Source organism: Chlorocebus sabaeus, chromosome 22, assembly GCF_047675955.1.
Source record: "Chlorocebus sabaeus isolate Y175 chromosome 22, mChlSab1.0.hap1, whole genome shotgun sequence".
Lineage (NCBI taxonomy): Eukaryota > Metazoa > Chordata > Mammalia > Primates > Cercopithecidae > Chlorocebus > Chlorocebus sabaeus.
In genome coordinates, this window is record NC_132925.1 from 92,079,176 (window position 1) to 92,096,011 (window position 16,836).

The window sequence follows — 16,836 nt, forward strand, 5'->3', positions numbered from 1 at the left end:
CACCAGACCTTTTCCCTTCAGCGGAGGCAGGCTATGACACAGAATCCACCTGCGGTTGTTAACCGCATAACGATTCGACGTCGGTAGCGAGGGAAGACCAAGACTCAAAAACCAGCACTCACTAGGGGAGAACGGAGACTACAGAGGCTGGCGGAAGAGGCGGCTGGACGTGCTAGTCCAAAGCTCGCCCGTACGAGTGCTGCGCATGCGTATGCGCGGGCTCGCGTCGGATACGGCGCCAGTCCCGAGAGGGGGCGGGGCCGGGCGTCCGCACCGGAAGGGGGTTGGCTGGGCGGGGCCGGGAAGCGGCAGTGGCGGCTACGCGCGCGCGGGCGCGCGCGGGAACGAACGGGAAACACCGCGAGGGCCGGGGTGGGCCAGGCTGTGGGGACGACGGGCTGCGACGATGGCCGCAGCGGCGGGCGGCGGCGGGCCTGGGGCAGCGGTAGGCGCCACAGGTTCGGGGACAGCGGCGGCAGCCGCAGGCCTAGCCGTTTATCGGCGGAAGGATGGGGGTCCGGCCACCAAGTTTTGGGAGAGCCCGGAGACGGTGTCCCAGCTGGATTCGGTGCGGGTCTGGCTGGGCAAGCACTACAAGAAGGTGGGTTCGCGCGCCCTTGGGGGCCGGGAGACCACGCGACTGGGGCCGGAGGCGGCAGCTGGCCTCGCGGGCCTCGGGCCTCCCCTCCCCCCCCGCACGCCACGAGGGACAACAAAGGCAGGCGCCGGGCCCGCCACGCCCCCGCCGTCCGCTCCGGGCGCCCGCGCGCCGGTGGCCTGACGGGTCAGGCGCTCGTTCTTCTGAGCCCACGCACCCCTGGCGAAAGCCCCTGCTCAGTCTCATGTGCCAGAGCAGGTCGAGCTCAGCCACTAGGCGAGTGTGACTCTCTCTTTTGTCAGCTGCCTTAGGTGTATGAACAATGATCCCTAAAGACCGAGCAAGCGTGGTAAAAGCAGCTTCAAGTTTTGTTTAGAGAGTGTTCAAAGTCTCGACGGGGTTTGCTACCTGTTGTTGATTTACTAAACGACTGGGATGATTGTATTCGTTAATTACTAACAGGTAATATGAATTCTAGGATGGATGAGAACTATTAACGACGGTTTCTACCTCATTGTGCTTCTGGTTCTGTGTGGCGTGAGAGTTAATGTTCACTTGTACGTAAAGTGTTCTTCAGGGAGGCCTTCCGAGAACCCAGTTTTTATTAGAGCACTTTTCTTATGTCACCTTTATTTTCTTAGTAGTGTTTACCACATTTTGAAATTATTCATTTACTTATTTATCCTACCTTTGGAATGGAAGTTCCGCCGAGTCAGTAGTTTTCAAAGTTTTGACTTAATCCCTTGTTTATAACAAATTTTTTTTTTCAACTTCCCCTTTGTGTAAATATTCGGGAGAACTCCCTTAAAGGGTGTAATGAAGCAGGTAGCCAAAAAGGCTCCCCAGCCTCTGAAGTTTTCCTATCACCCTCTTTAATTCTGTACTTTCTCCTATTGAGGATCATAGCACTGAAGAAAGGGCTTTGTTCACTACAGTGTATCCGGGAACGTGGCTGATACTTAGTGCCTTACCCTTAGTAGCTGCTTAGTAAATATTTGTTGAATGAATGAAAAGATAAACTAGGAACCTATTTATTTGGCCTCTACAGCTCAGTGAAGCCTGTCAGTGCTTGGCAGTTATTAGGCATGGGCAGGGATCTTGGGTTCCTTTGGCATTACACGTGGTACATTCGGAAATGACCATTTCTGGCCGGGCGCGGTTTGGGAGGCCGAGGCGGGTGGATCACCTGAGGTGAGGAGTTCGAGACCAGCCTGACCAACATGGTGAAGCCCCGTCTTTCCAAAAAATACAAAATTAGTCGGGTGTGGCAACACACGCCTGTAATCCCAGCTACTTGGGAGGCTGGGGCAGGAGAATAGCTTGAACCTAGGAGGCAGAGGCTGCAGTGAGCCGAGACCGCACCATTACACTCCAGCCTGGGTAATAGAGTAAGACTCTGTCTCAAAAAACAAAAATAAACAAAAAACAAAACCCAGAAATGACCATTTCTTTCTTTCTTTTTTAATTTTGAAGGTCAGCTGGGAAAAATTACATTTCTTGTCTGAAGTTTGAGGAAGTGAGAGACCGTAATTATATTTTTAGGTGCTTGGACCCCCCTCCTGAAATTACATTTAGACTCTAGATTTTTAGTAATATTGCCCTTTCTTACACAGTGATAAATTGGTCACTTTTTATTTTATTTTATTTTATTTTTGAGACGGAGTCTCGCTCTGTCGCCCAGGCTGGAGTGCAGTGGCGCGATCTCCGCTAACTGCAAGCTCCACCGCCTCCCAGGTTCACGCCATTCTCCTGCCTCAGCCTCCCTAGAAGCTGGGATTACAGGCGCCCACCACCACGCCTGGCTAATTTTTTTGTATTTTTAGTAGAGACGAAGTTTCACCGTGTTCGCCAGGATGGTCTCGATCTCCTGACCTCGTGATCCGCCCGCCTCGGCCTCCCAAAGTGCTGGGATTACAGGCGTGAGCCACTGCGCTTTTTAAACGTAGGTAATAGAGCTTCCAGAAGTGGCTAGTGGAATTGAATATGTTATGAAAATACTGGTTAATTCTTCCTTATTACATTCCTTTTAGCCAATGCTTTGGGTCTTAAATTCAGTGAAGCTTTAACAAAGAAAAATAATCTAGAGACATTCCTTTGAATATCAAGGAAGAGAGTAGAAAAAGGCAAATTTCAGTAATTTCTACCTCTCCACACTGTTCAGTGTGCATCAGTTTGGGACCAACTACAAGAAGCTTTAGGTGTGGCTAATCCTTCAGATATTTGTTTGGGTGGGTAGGGAAGTGGCTACAAAGCAGTTTGAAGAATTGCCCAGTAGTATTGAGACCACTAGGCTAATGTTGATTCACTGTCCCTGAGACTTTATAGACAAAGTTGTCTTTGACTTCTCAGGACTTTGTAAAGCCAGAGTGTATTTCTACAGTCTACTGAGATTGAGAATCATATATGCCCTAGGCCTGACAGCCAGAATCTTTTCAGTCTCTGGGTGTTAGTGTCGAAGTGGTGAAAATATTATCAGAAGGTTCTTTGCTTCTTTTCTACACAATGAATTTCCATTTTTGTACACATTGGTTTTAACCGTTTCTAGTGCATGTAATACTGCATTTTCAGAGCAGACAAGTTTCAGTCTCAGTAAACATGATTTTGCTAGTGTCGTTTTTTATTTATTTTTATTTTTATTTTTATTTTTTATTTTTATTTTATTCATTTATTTTTTGAGATGGAGTCTCGCTCGGTCGCCCAGGCTGGGGTGCCGTGGCGCGATCTGGGCTCACTGCAAGCTCTGCCTCCCGGGTTCACGCCATTCTCCTGCCTCAGCCTCCCAAGTAGCTGGGACTACAGGCGCCCGCCACCTCACCTGGCTAGTTTTTTGTATTTTTATTTTTATTTTTTTTGAGACGGAGTCTCGCTCTGCCGCCCAGGCTGGAGTGTAGTGGCCGGATCTCAGCTCACTGCAAGCTCTGCCTCCCGGGTTCATGCCATTCTCCTGCCTCGGCCTCCCGAGTAGCTGGGACTACAGGCGCCCGCCACCTCGCCTGGCTAGTTTTTTGTATTTTTTAGTAGAGACGAGGTTTCACCGTGTTAGCCAGGATGGTCTCGATCTCCTGACCTCATGATCCACCCGTCTCGGCCTCCCAAAGTGCTGGGATTACAGGCTTGAGCCACCACGCCCGGCCTGTTTATTTTTATTTTACTTTATTTTTTTGAGACAGGGTCTTTCTCTGTTGCCCAGGCTGCAGTACAGTGGTGTGATCATAGCTCACTGCAACCTCAAACTCTTGCATTCAGCTCATGCATTCAGTGAACAACTGAGCATTTACCATGTGCCAGGTACTTAAAGTATAACTCACTTAAAATCCTCACAGCAGTCCTAAATGATAGATATTATTTACCTTCTTTTTCAAATGAAAGATACCTGAAACTTCATTTAGGAACTTAACTTTTTTTTTGAGACAGGGTCTCGCTTTGTTGCCCAGGCTAGAGTGCAGTGGTGCGATCATAGCACACTGCAGCCTCAACCTCCTGAGCTTAGGTGATTTCCCACCGCAGCCTCTTGAGTAGCTGGGACTGTAGGCATGAACCACCACACCTGATTAATTTTTTGTATTATCAGTAGAGGCAGGGTTTTGCAATGTTTCTAGGCTGGTCTCGAACTCCTGGGCTCTCTGCCTGCCTCAGCCTCCCAAAGTGTAGGGCTTACAGGTGTGAGCCACCACACTTGTCCCATACTGACTCTTATTTGAAATATTTTGAGACTAATATATTTTTCTTTTCTTAAATAAAATATGATAGACTTTTTTTGATCAAAAGATTAATTGGGCCAGCTGCAGTGGCTCAGGTCTGTAATCCCAGCACTTGGGAATTCCAGGTGGGATGTTCATTTGAGCCCAGGAGTTGGAGACCAGCTTGGGCAACATGATGAGACACTCTCAAAAAAAAAAAAAAAAAAAAAAAACCCACCAATTGTGGTGGCATGCATGTGTAGTCCCAGCTACTTGGCTGAGGAAGGGTCCTTGGAGTATCATTTGAGCCTAGGAGGTTGAGACTGCCGTGAACTGTGTTGGCGCCATTGCTCTCCAGCCTGGGCAACAGAGCAAGACCTTGTCTCAAAAAAAACACAAAAAACCCAAAAAACCCAACAGATTGTTTATGACATCAAAATTAAAATTTATTAATTAGGAGTCAGTGGTTTTTTTTTTTCTTTTTTGAGATGGAGTCTCGCTCTTTTGCCCAGGCAGGAGTGCAGTGGTGCGATCTCGGCCTCCCATGTTCAAGTAATTCTCCTACCCCAGTCTCCTGAGTAGCTGGGATTACAGGCACCCACCACCACGCTCTGCTAATTTATTTCTTTTTTTTTTTTTTTTTTTTTTTTTTTTTTTGAGACGGAGTCTTGCTCTGTAGCCCGGGCTGGAGTGCAGTGGCCGGATCTCAGCTCACTGCAAGCTCCGCCTCCCGGGTTCACGCCATTCTCCTGCCTCAGCCTCCGGAGTAGCTGGGACTACAGGCGCCCGCCACCTCGCCCGGCTAGTTTTTTTTTGTATTTTTAGTAGAGACGGGGTTTCACCGTGTTAGCCAGGATGGTCTCGATCTCCTGACCTCGTGATCCGCCCGTCTCGGCCTCCCTAAGTGCTGGGATTACAGGCTTGAGCCACCGCGCCCGGCCATTTTTTTCATTTTTAGTAGAGCTGGGGTTTCACCATGTTGATCAGGCTGGGCTTGAACTCCTGACCTCAGGTGATTCGCCAGCCTCTGCCTCCCAAAGTACTGGGATTACAGGCGTGAGCCACTGTGCCTTGCCTACATGCATTTTCATGTTTGGTAATTCAGTGGGATGATTTGGGAAAAAAAAATCTAATCAGAATTAAATATTTTATAGTTTATTAAAAATTGGACTCAGAATGGGCACTGTGACTCAACGCCTGTAATCCCAGCACTTTGGGAGACCGAGGCTGGTGGATCACCTGAGTTCAGGAGTTCGAGACCAGCCTGGCCAACGTGGTGAAACTTCTCCACTAAAAATATAAAAATTGGTTGGGTGTGGTGGCGCACGACTGTAGTCCCAGCTACTCAGGAGACTGACGCGGGAGAATCACTCGAACCTGGGAGGCAGAGGTTGTAGTGAGCTGAGATCAGGCCACTGCACTCCAGTCTAGGCGACAGACCAAGACTCTGTGTCAAAAAAATAAATACATAAGTAGGGACAGGGTCTTACCGTGTTGCCCAGACTGGTCTCAAATTTCTGGACTCAAGTTGTCCTCTAACATTGGCCTGCCAAAGTGCAGGGATTACAGGCGTGAGCCACTGCACCCGGCCTATATTCACTATAGTTATTAAAGATATAGGCCGGGCGTGGTGGCTCATGTCTGTAATCCCAGCACTTTGGGAGGCCAAGGTGGGCGGATCACCTGAGGTCGGGAGTTTGAGACCAGCCTGGCCAACATGGTGCAACCCCGTCTCTACCAAAAATACAAAAATTAGCCAGGCGTGGTGGCGCATGCCTGTAATCCCAGCTGCCCAGGAGACTGAGGCAGGAGAATCGCTGGAACCCGGAAGGCAGAGGTTGTGGTGAGCCGCGCCATTGCACTTCAGCCTGGGCAACAAGATCGAAACTGGGTTTCAAAAAAATATATATATACACACACACACACACACACAGACATACACGTACATGTTTACATATATATTTACATATATATGTATATTTACCTGAAAAGTTGATTTGGTTCCATCTGAACAGCCTTTTTCACAGACGTTGTCTTTTTCAGCTATAGAGTTGGGCATTGTTAGTTATCTGAAAAATAAAGATTGTAGTTACTATTTTTGAGACAGAGTCTCACTGTGTCACCCAGGCTGGAGTACAGTGGCACACTCTTGGCTTGCTGCAACCTCTGCCTCCTGGGTTCAAGCGATTTTCCAGCCTCAGCCTACTGAGTAGCTGTAATTACAGGTGTGCGGCACTCTGCTTGGTTAGTTTTTGTATTTTTTTTTTGAGACGGAATCTCGCTCTGTCGCCCAGGCTGGAGTGCAGTGACCGGATTTCAGCTCACTGCAAGCTCCGCCTCCCGGGTTCCCGCCATTCTCCTGCCTCAGCCTCCCAAGTAGCTGGGACTACAGGCGCCCGCCACCTCGCCCGGCTAGTTTTTTTGTAGTTTTAGTGGAGACGGGGTTTCACCGTGTTAGCCAGGATGGTCTCGATCTTCTGACCTCGTGATCCGCCCGTCTCGGCCTCCCAAAGTGCTGGGATTACAGGCTTGAGCCACCGCGCCCGGCCAGTTTTTGTATTTTTTTAAGTAGAAATGGAGTTTGGCTGTGTTGGCCAGGCTCATCTCAAACTCCTGACCTCAAGTGATCCATCCTCCTCGGCCTTCGAAAGTTCTGGGATTATGGGTGTGATCCACTGTGCACAATCAGTCATTATTTTTTTATGTTGCTTTACCTTATACAAAAAAAGTGCAGTACATTTTATGACTCCTTTAGGAAACCTGTGCTTATTAAGGATTATGAAGTTATCTTGTGGATATGTACAATGTATTTTGTTAGTTTTGTAAGATATACTTGAAGCATTTTTTTTTTTCTTTTTTGAGACGGAGTCTTGCTCTGTCACCCAGGCTTGAGTGCAGTGGTGCACTCTCGGCTCACTGCAAGCTCTGCCTCCCGAGTTCAAGCCATTCTCCTGCCTCAGCCTCCCAAGCAGCTGGGATTATAGGCATGCAGCACCATGCCCGGATAATTTTTGTATTTTTAGTAGAGACGGGGTTTCACTATGTTGGTGAGGCGGGTCTTGAATTCCTGAGCTCAAGTGATCTGTCCACCTTGGCCTCCTAAAGTGCTGGGATTATAGGCGTGAGTGACTGCATCTGGCCAAAGTTTTAATTTTTAATTTTTTTGGGTACATAGCAGGTCTATCTCGAAGTTTATTCTTTTATTTATTTATTTATTTATTTGAGACTGAGTCTCGCTCTGTCGCCCAGACTGGAGGGCAGTGGAACGATCGCGATCTCAGTTCACTACAACCTCTGCCTCCTGGGTTCAAGCGATTCTCCTCCCTCAGCCTGCCAAATAGCTGGGACTACAGGTGCCCGCCACCACACCCGGCTAATTTTTTATTTTTATTTTTATTTTTATTTATTTATTTATTTTTTTGAGACGGAGTCTCGCTCTGTCGCCCAGGCTGGAGTGCAGTGGCCGGATCTCAGCTCACTGCAAGCTCCGCCTCCCGGGTTTACGCCATTCTCCTGCCTCAGCCTTCCCGAGTAGCTGGGACTACAAGCGCCCGCCACCGCGCCCGGCTAGTTTTTTGTATTTTTTAGTAGAGACGGGGTTTCACCGTGTTAGCCAGGATGGTCTCGATCTCCTGACCTCGTGATCCGCCCGTCTCGGCCTCCCAAAGTGCTGGGATTACAGGCTTGAGCCACCGCGCCCGGCCACCCGGCTAATTTTTAATATTTTTAGTAGAGATGGGGTTTCACTGTGTTAGCCATGTTGGTCTCGATCTCCTGACCTCATGATCCACCCACCTCTGCCTCCCAAAGTGCTGGGATTATAGGCGTGAGCCACCGTGTCCAGCTTTGAAGTTTATTCTTTTCTTTTATTGTTTTTTAAAGGCGCTCTGTCGCCCAGGCTGGAGTGCAGTGGCGCGATCTCTCTGCAAGCTCGGTTCACTGCAAGCTCCGCCTCCTGGGTTCACGCCATTCTCCTCCCTCAGCCTCCTGAGTAGCTGGGACTACAGGCACGTGCCACCACGCCTGGCTAGTTTTTTGTATTTTTAGTAGAGATGGAGTTTCACCATGTTAGCCAGGATGATCTTGATCTCCTGACCTTGTGATCCGCCCACCTCCGCCTCCCAAATGCTGGGATTACAAGCGTGAGCCACCACGCCCAGCCCGAAGTTTATTCTGTTTTTTGTTTTTGTTTTTTTTTTTTGAGACGGAGTCTCGCTCTGTCGCCCAGGCTGGAGTGCAGTGGCGCAATCTCGGCTCACTGCAAGCTCCGCCTCCCAGGTTCACGCCATTCTCCTACCTCAGCCTCCCGAGTAGCTGGGACTACAGGCGCCCGCCACTGCGCCCGGCTAATTTTTTCTATTTTTAGTAGAGACGGGGTTTCACCATGATCTCGATCTCCTGACCTTGTGATCTGCCCGCCTCGGCCTCCCAAAGTGCTGGGATTACAGGCGTGAGCCACCGCGCCCGGCCCGAAGTTTATTCTTAAGTAAAAATTAGGCTGGGCGTGGTGGCTCACACCTGTAATCATAGTGAGAGGCCAGGGCTGGCAGATTGCTTGTGTCCAGGAGTTTGAGACCACCCTGGGCAACCTGGTGAAACCCTGTTGCTACCAAAAAAAGCCCCCAAAATTAGCCAGGCATGGTGGTGCATGTGTGTAGTCCCAGCGACCCGGGAGGCTAAGGTGAGAGGATCCCCTGAGCCCTAGGAGGTTGAGGTTGCAGCGAGCCATGATCATGCCACTGCATGCCATCCTGGGTGACTAGGAGTGAGACTCTTAAAAAAAAAAGATACAATTGAGTACATATGGACACAAAGAAGGAAATGAAAGACACCAGGGCTGGCTTTAGAGAGAGGGTGGCAGGAGAGAGAGGATCAAAAAACTACCTATTGGTTGCTATGCCTATTACCTGGGTGACAAAATAACCTTAACACCAAATCCCCAAAACATGCAATTACCTACATAACCTGCACATGTATCCTTGAACCTCAAATAACAGGTAAAAAAAAAATACCGTGTTGAGTATCACTAATTATTTAGCAAATTGAATCTTATTATTGTTTTTTTTTTTGAGACGAGTCTTGCTTTGTTGCCCAGGCTGGAGTGCAGTGGCGTGATCTCAGCTCAGTGCAACCTCTGTCTCCTGGGTTCAAGTGATTCTCTTGCCTCAGCCTCCTTAACAGCTGGGATTACAGGTGTGTGCCACTACACTCGGCTGTTTTTTGTATTTTTAGTAGAGATGGGGTTTCACCATGTTGGCCAGTCTGGTCTCAAACTCCTGACCTCAGGTGATCCTCCTGCCTCAACCTCCCAAAGTGTCGGGATTACAGGTGTGAGCCACCGTGCCCGGCCCAAATGGAATATTATTTATGTATTTTTTTGAGTTGGAATCTCACTCTGCCACCCAGGCTGGAGTGCAGCGGCGTGATCTTGGCTCACTACAACCTCTGCCTCCTGGGTTCAAGTGATTCTCCTGCCTCAGCCTCCCGAGTAGCTGGGATTACAGGTGCCCACCACCACACCCGACTAATTTTTTGTATTTTTAGTAGAGATGGAGTTTCACTGCATTAGCCAGGATGGTGTCGATCTCCTGACCTTGTGATCCGCCCGTCTTGTTCTCACAAAGTGCTGGGTTTACAGGCGTGAGCCACCATGCCTGGCCCTTGAATGTTATCTATTAAAATTTTACTATGTTGAGTAAATTGGAGAAAAAGTGATTGGAAATTTTCACTTGAAAGTATATGGGCCAGGTGCAGTACTTTATGCCTCTAGTGTTTGGCCTCCCAGCGCTTTTTGAGAGGCCAAAGTGAGAGAATCACTTGAACCCAGGAGTTCTAGACTAGCCCGGAGAAGTTGGTGAAAACTGTTCTCTACAGAAAATTAAAAAATTAGCCAGATGTGTTGGCACGCCTCTGTAGTCCTAGTTCTCTGGGAGGGTCGAGGAGGAGGATCACTTGAGCCCAGGAGATTGAGGCTGCAGTGGCTGTCATCACACCACTGTGGTCCATCCTAGGAGACAGCAAGAAACCACTGTCTTGGAAAAAAAAAAAGTATATGGTCCTTCAAAAACCAGGCTTGCCAGTTTTTGTTGCGAATTATCGATATAGTATAAGGAAAGGGAAAGTAGTATATAGTTTTTAAAGTTTTTAAAATTGGCCGGATATGGTGGCTCACACCTGTAATCCCAGCGCTTTGGGAGGCTGAGGTGGGTGGATTACAAGGTCAGGAGATTGAGAACATCCTAGTTAACACGGTGAAACTCCGTCTCTACTGAAATACTGAAAATACAAAAAATAAGCCGGGTGTGGTGGTGAGCGCCTGTAGTCCCAGCTACTTGGGACTACAGTACCCATCTCCACTAAAAAAAAAAAAAAAATACAAAAATTAGCTGGGTGTGGTGACACACACCTGTCCCCAGCTACTTGGGAGCCTGAGGAAGGAGAATGGCGTGAACCCAGAAGGCGGAGCTTGCACTGAGTGGAGATCGCACCACTGCACTCCAGCCTGGGCGACAGAGCGAGACTCCATCTCAAAAAAAAAAAAAAAAGAAAAAAAGTTTTTAAAATTAATTATTTGAGACGGAGTCTCGCTCTGTCACCCAGGCTGGAGTGCAGTGATGTGATCTCGATTCACTGCAACCTCCACCTCCCAGGTTCAAGTGATTCTCCTGCCTCAGCCTCCCGAGTAGCTGGGGACAGGTGTGTTGTCACCACACCCAGCTAATTTTTGTATTTTTTTTTTTTTTTTAGTGGAGCTGGGGTTTCGTCATTTCAGGCTGAGTGATAGAAGAAGACCCCATCTCAGAAAAGTAAATAAATAAATAAGTGATTGCCCTTTTATATGCTGTAAGTTACAATGGTAGCAGAAATTGTGTGCCCTTTGTCCTATGCATAGTAATTGTAGACTTTGCAGCTGATATAATTTTGACCATACACCACTCATCTAAAAAATATTTATTGTAATGGAGACATACCACATTAACCTTGAAATGTCGGGTGGTAGTTCGAAAGTTTGCTCCAGCAAAAAAAAAAAAAAAAAAAAAAAAACTCTCTTGTCCAACTGAAAGGTGAGTGTAGATGTTTTTCTTGCTCGGAATTGGAGATTTAAAAATACTTTTTGAGGCCAGGCGTGGTGGCTCATACCTGTAATCCTAGCACTTTGGGTGGCCAAAGCGGGCGGATCATGAGGTCAGAAGTTCAAGACCAGCCTGGCTATCATAGTGAAACCCCGTGTCTACTAAAAATACAAAAAAAATCAGCCGGACATGGTGGTGTGCCCCTGTAGTCCTAGCTGCTAGGGAGGCTGAGGTAGGAGAATCGCTTGAACCCTGGAAGCGGAGGTTGCAGTGAGCTGAGATGGTGCCGCTGCACTCCAGCCTGGGTGAAAGAGCAAGACTATCTCAATAAAAAAGAAAAAAAAATTTTTTTTGAGTGTATTGGCTACTCAGTGATATTGAACATTTAATTGCCAAATAAAACTTTTACATTTAACTCACTAATTTATGCCCTTCTTGTTGTGTTACCCATTGTTTTTCCTTGCTGTGAAGCTTCCTAGCCGATGTGTCTACTACTGGTTTGGGCTTTTGACATTCTTTATATTAATATGGATAACATTTTACTTTCATTCTTTTGGTAAAAAACACAGGAGATTTACCTTCGTGAGGTCGAGGCGGGCAGGTCACCTGAGGTCAGGAGTTCGAGGCTAGCCTGTCCAATGTGGTGAAACCCTGTCTCTACTAAAAATACGAAAGTAGCTATGTATAGTGGCTCATGTCTGTAATCCCAGCTACTTGGGAGACTGAGGCAGAAGAATCGATTGAACCTGAGGGCAGAGGTTGCAGTGAGCCGAGATCGCACCGCTGCACTCCAGCCTGGGTGACAAGAAAGAAACTCTGTCTCAAAGAAAAGAAAAAAAAAGAAAATTAACCATCTTAACCAATTTTTTTTTTTTTTTTTTTTTTTTTTTTTTGGAGACGGAGTCTCGCTCTGTCGCCCAGGCTGGAGTGCAGTGGCGCGATCTCGGCTCACTGCAAGCTCCGCCCCCCGGGTTCACGCCATTCTCCTGCCTCAGCCTCCCGAGTAGCTGGGACTACAGGCGCCGCCACCTCGCCCGGCTAGTTTTTTGTATTTTTTTAGTAGAGACGGGGTTTCACCGTGTTAGTTAGCCAGGATGGTCTCGATCTCCTGACCTCGTGATCCGCCCGTCTCGGCCTCCCAAAGTGCTGGGATTACAGGCTTGCGCCACCGCGCCCGGCCTTTTTTTTTTTTTTTTGAGACGGAGTCTCGCTCTGTCGCCCAGGATGGAGTGCAGTGGCCAGATCTCGGCTCACTGCAAGCTCCACCTCCCGGGTTCACGCCATTCTCCTGCCTCAGCCTCCTGAGTAGCTGGGACTACAGGCGCCCGCCACCTCGCCCGGCTAGTTTTTTTTTTCTTTTTTGTATTTTTTAGTAGAGATGGGGTTTCACTGTGGTAGCCAGGATGGTCTCGATCTCCTGACCTCGTGATCCACCCGTCTCGGCCTCCCAAAGTGCTGGGATTACAGGCTTGAGCCACCGCACCCGGCCCATCTTAACCATTTTTAAATGCACACACACATTTGTTTTTGTAAGCTCCTTTACAGCAGAGAGCGTGTCTCAGACATCTATAAATTTCCCATAACATAAGTACTTAGTAGGTACTAGGAAGTAAGCCAACATTTTCTTCTGCAAAAATTGTACTTGTTTTTGAATGCCTGTCTTTATCTTGCAGTATGTTCATGCGGATGCTCCTACCAATAAAACACTGGCTGGGCTGGTGGTGCAGCTTCTTCAGTTCCAGGAAGATGCCTTTGGGAAGCATGTCACCAACCCGGCCTTCACCAAACTCCCTGTAAGTACATCAACTTATTATTATTTGGGCATCCTCAGTTGCTGTACTTTTAGGTATAGCATCCGGCTTTTTTCCTTTGCTGCTGCTAGCGTGTAGAATTAAAAAAACCAAAAAAAAAAAAAAAAAACCAAAACCCCAAGAGAACAATTTTAGTTATAGAATATTACTACTTTTTAACTGTAGGAAGCTGCTTTTTGAAGAGGCACTTGACATTTGCATTAAATATTGCAGCAGTCATTGTGAAGACCTAAAAATACTTTACTATGTTGCAGTTCCCTATCCTCTCGCTGTGAGAGTCTTCTCCATGGTTTCTCCTGATGCAGGTTTTGTGCCTAGAATACTGTTTTGTGGAATTTTTTACATTTTGTAGGTGAGATACCTTCTGAACTTGTGTGAGAATATAATTTTGGTGTCCTTGCAATTGTGTGTTTTATTTTTGTTTTTACAGACAGGGTCTTGTTCTATTGCCCAGGCTGGTTTGATCACAGCGTACTGCAGCCTTGATCTCTGGGCTCTAACCATCTTCCCACCTCAGCTTCCCAAGAGGCTGGGACTACTAGCACGTGCTAGCATGCACGTATGGGTGACTTTTAAATTTCTGTGGGGATGAGATCTTGCTGTATTGCCCAGGCTGGTCTCAAAATTTTGGCCAGAAGGCGATCCTTCTGCATTGACCTCCAAAAGCACTTTGATTACTGACGCGAGCCACCACGCCAGCCCTTCTCTGCTATCTTTATTTTATTTTATTTTTGAGACAAAGTCTCGCTCTGTCGCCCAGACTGGAGTGCAGTGGTGCCATTTCGGCTCACTGCAACCTCTGCATCCTGGGTTTAAGCAATTCTTGTGCCTCAGACTCCTGAGTAGCTAGGATTACAGGTGTGCGCCACCACACCCAGCTAATTTTTTTATTTTTAGTAGAGACAGGGTTTCACTGTGTTGGCCAGGCTGGTCTTGAACTCCCAACCTCAAGTGATCCACCCACCTTGTCCTCCCAAAGTACTGGGAGTACAGGTGTAAACCACCACATCTGGCCTTTATTTTTATTTTCATTTTATGTTATGTTATTTTATGTTATTTTTTGAGATGGAGTCTTGTTCTGTCACCCAGGCTGGAGTGCAGTGGAGTGATCTCGGCTCACTGCAACCTCTGCCTCCTGCGTTCAAGTGATTTTCCTGCCTCAGCCTCCTGAGTAGCTGGGACTACAGGCATGCACCACCCACCACACCTGGCTAATTTTTGTATTTTTAGTAGAGATGGGGTTTGACTATGTTGGCCCAGCTAGTCTTGAACTCAAGTGATTTGCCTACCTCGGCTTCCCAAAGCACTGGGATTACAGGTGTGAGCCACTGTGCCCAGCCTCTGCTATCTTATACTCCTTCATTTATATTTTTGAACTCTGATTGTACAAATACTAGATTTTCAGGAATTGTCATATCTTTTCTCATAATTTTTGTCTCTGAATTCATTTCGGGTTTTGTTTCTAGCGTGGTGTTAGCTGCCTGTATGAATCTATGATCAGTAGACCTTTTTTGTGGGGACTGTTCTTGATCACTAAATCGTTTAACAACTTACTGATCTTTCAAATGTAATTGAGAATAAGAAATAGTAGTCTGGGCACGGTGGCTTCCGCCTGTAATCCCAGCACTTTGGGAGGCCAAGGTGGGCGGATCACGAGGTCAGGAGATTGAGGCCATCTTGTCTAACAAGGTGAAACCCTGTCTCTACTAAAAGTACTCAAAATTAGCTGGGCATGGTGGCAGGTGCTTGTAGTCCCAGCTACTTGGGGGAGGCTGAGGCAGGAGAATGACGTGAACCCGGGAGGCGGAGCTTGCAGTGAGCCGAGATTGTGTCACTACACTCCAGCCTGGGTGACAGAGCGAGACTCCATCTCAAAAAAAAATAAAAAATAAAAAAAAAATAGGCCAGGTGCGGTGGCTTACGCCTGTAATCCCAGCACTTTGGGAGGCCGAGGCAGGCGGATCACGAGTTCAGGAGATTGAGGCCATCCTGGCTAACACGGTGAAACCCCGTCTCTACTAAAAATACAAAAAATTAGCTGGGCGTGGTGGCGGGCGCCTGTAGTCCCAGCTACTCAGGAGGCTGAGGCAGAAGAATGGCGTGAACCTGGGAGGTGGAGCTTGCAGTAAGCTGAGATCAGGCCACTGTGCTCCAGCCTGGGTGAGAGAGCGAGGTTCCGTCTCAAAAAAAAAAAAAAATAGTGTTTCAGTGATCTTACCGTTAAATGTGTTTGTCTATGATGTTTTTATGATCCAAAAAGTTAAAGAAATTTAGTTAAATAGATTGATGTGGTTACTTTTCTCATTTTGAATTATAATTGGGAAGCTTTTATCATTCCTTGGTTATAAAGGAATTCAGCTATGTGTTCTTTTAGTACTTGTATGGTTTCATTTTTCACTTTTTAAAAAAAATTTATAAAGATAGAGACAGGGTCTTTCTGTGTTCCCTAGGCTGGTCTTTTTTTGGAGACAAAGTCTTGCTCTGTCTCCCAGGCTGGAGTGCATGGTGCTATTTCAGCTCACCACAACCTCTGTCTCCCAGGTTCAAGCAATTCTTGTGCCTCAGCCTCCCAAGTAGCTAGGAATTCAGGCACCTGCCACTACGCCTGGCTAATTTTTTTGTGTTTTTAGTAGAGACGAGGTTTCACCATGTTGACCAGGCTGGTGTTGAACTCCTGATCTCAGGTGATCCACACGCCTCAGCCTCCCAAAGTGGTGGGATTATAGGTGTGAGCCACTGCGCCCGGCCCCAGGCTGGTCTTGAACTCTTGGGCTCAGGTGATCTTCCCGCCTTGGCTTCGCAAAGTCCTGGGATTACAGGTATGAATCACAACGCCCAGCCTTATTATTTATTTATTTATTTTTGAGACAGAGTCTCGCTCTGTCGCCCAGGCTGGAGTGCAGTGGCACGATCTCATCTCACTGCAAGCTCCACCTACCGGGTTCATGCCATTCTCCTGCCTCAGCCTCCCGAGTAGCTGGGACTACAGGTGCCCGCCACCACGCCCGGCTAATTTTTTTTTTTTTTAATTTGTAGTAGAGAGCAGGGTTTCACCATGTTAGCTAGGATGGCCTCAATCTCCTGACCTTGTGATCTGCCCACCTCAGCCTCCCAAAGTGCTGGGATTACAGGCGTGAGCCACCGTGCCAGTCCCCAGCCTTATTTTTACATTTAGCTCTCTGATCCGTTTAGGATTTGCCCTGGTTAGTTGGTGTGGGAAATGGCAGATCCACTTTTATGTTTTTCGTTATGGTTATCTGGTTATTCCAGATAAGTTCATTTAAAAGGGCTCCTTTTCTCCACTGATTTGAGCTCAGCAAATGTTAAGAATTTGATTAGGTGCAGGGTCCTAAGAATACAAACAAATACTGTATATTATTTGTCCTCAGGGGACTCACAGTCTAATGAGCTATGTGAGTGGAGACTTTGACTTACTTGGTGATGTCAGGAGATGTTTCTGTGGAAAAGGACATTTGAATTGTGTCTTGAAAGTTGAGTGTGAGTTCTTCAGCTAAGTGGGGGAGGATGGGATTTTCAGGCAGTGGTAGCAACACATAAAAGCATTACTGTCTGAGAGAATGTGATACTTAAAGGTAGTTGCACATAGTTCAGCACATTTAGACCTAAGGGTAGGTAGAGGGCAATCAGCAGAGAGATGGGCCAGAGTCAGTCAT

The 16,836-nt window shown here is 47.4% G+C and overlaps 1 protein-coding gene across 1 annotated transcript in view; it reads left to right on the forward strand.

Moving 5' to 3' along the window:
- Positions 1-324: 324 nt before the first annotated feature.
- The window catches only part of SMARCC1 (SWI/SNF related BAF chromatin remodeling complex subunit C1), a 191,170-nt gene continuing 174,658 nt past the window's right edge, over positions 325-16,836 (forward strand). The window contains exons 1-2 of the mRNA XM_038004010.2: positions 325-601; positions 13,025-13,144. Coding sequence (XP_037859938.1) covers positions 407-601; positions 13,025-13,144 — 315 coding nt within the window. The 5' untranslated portion in view covers positions 325-406. The remainder of the gene's footprint in view (positions 602-13,024; positions 13,145-16,836) is intronic.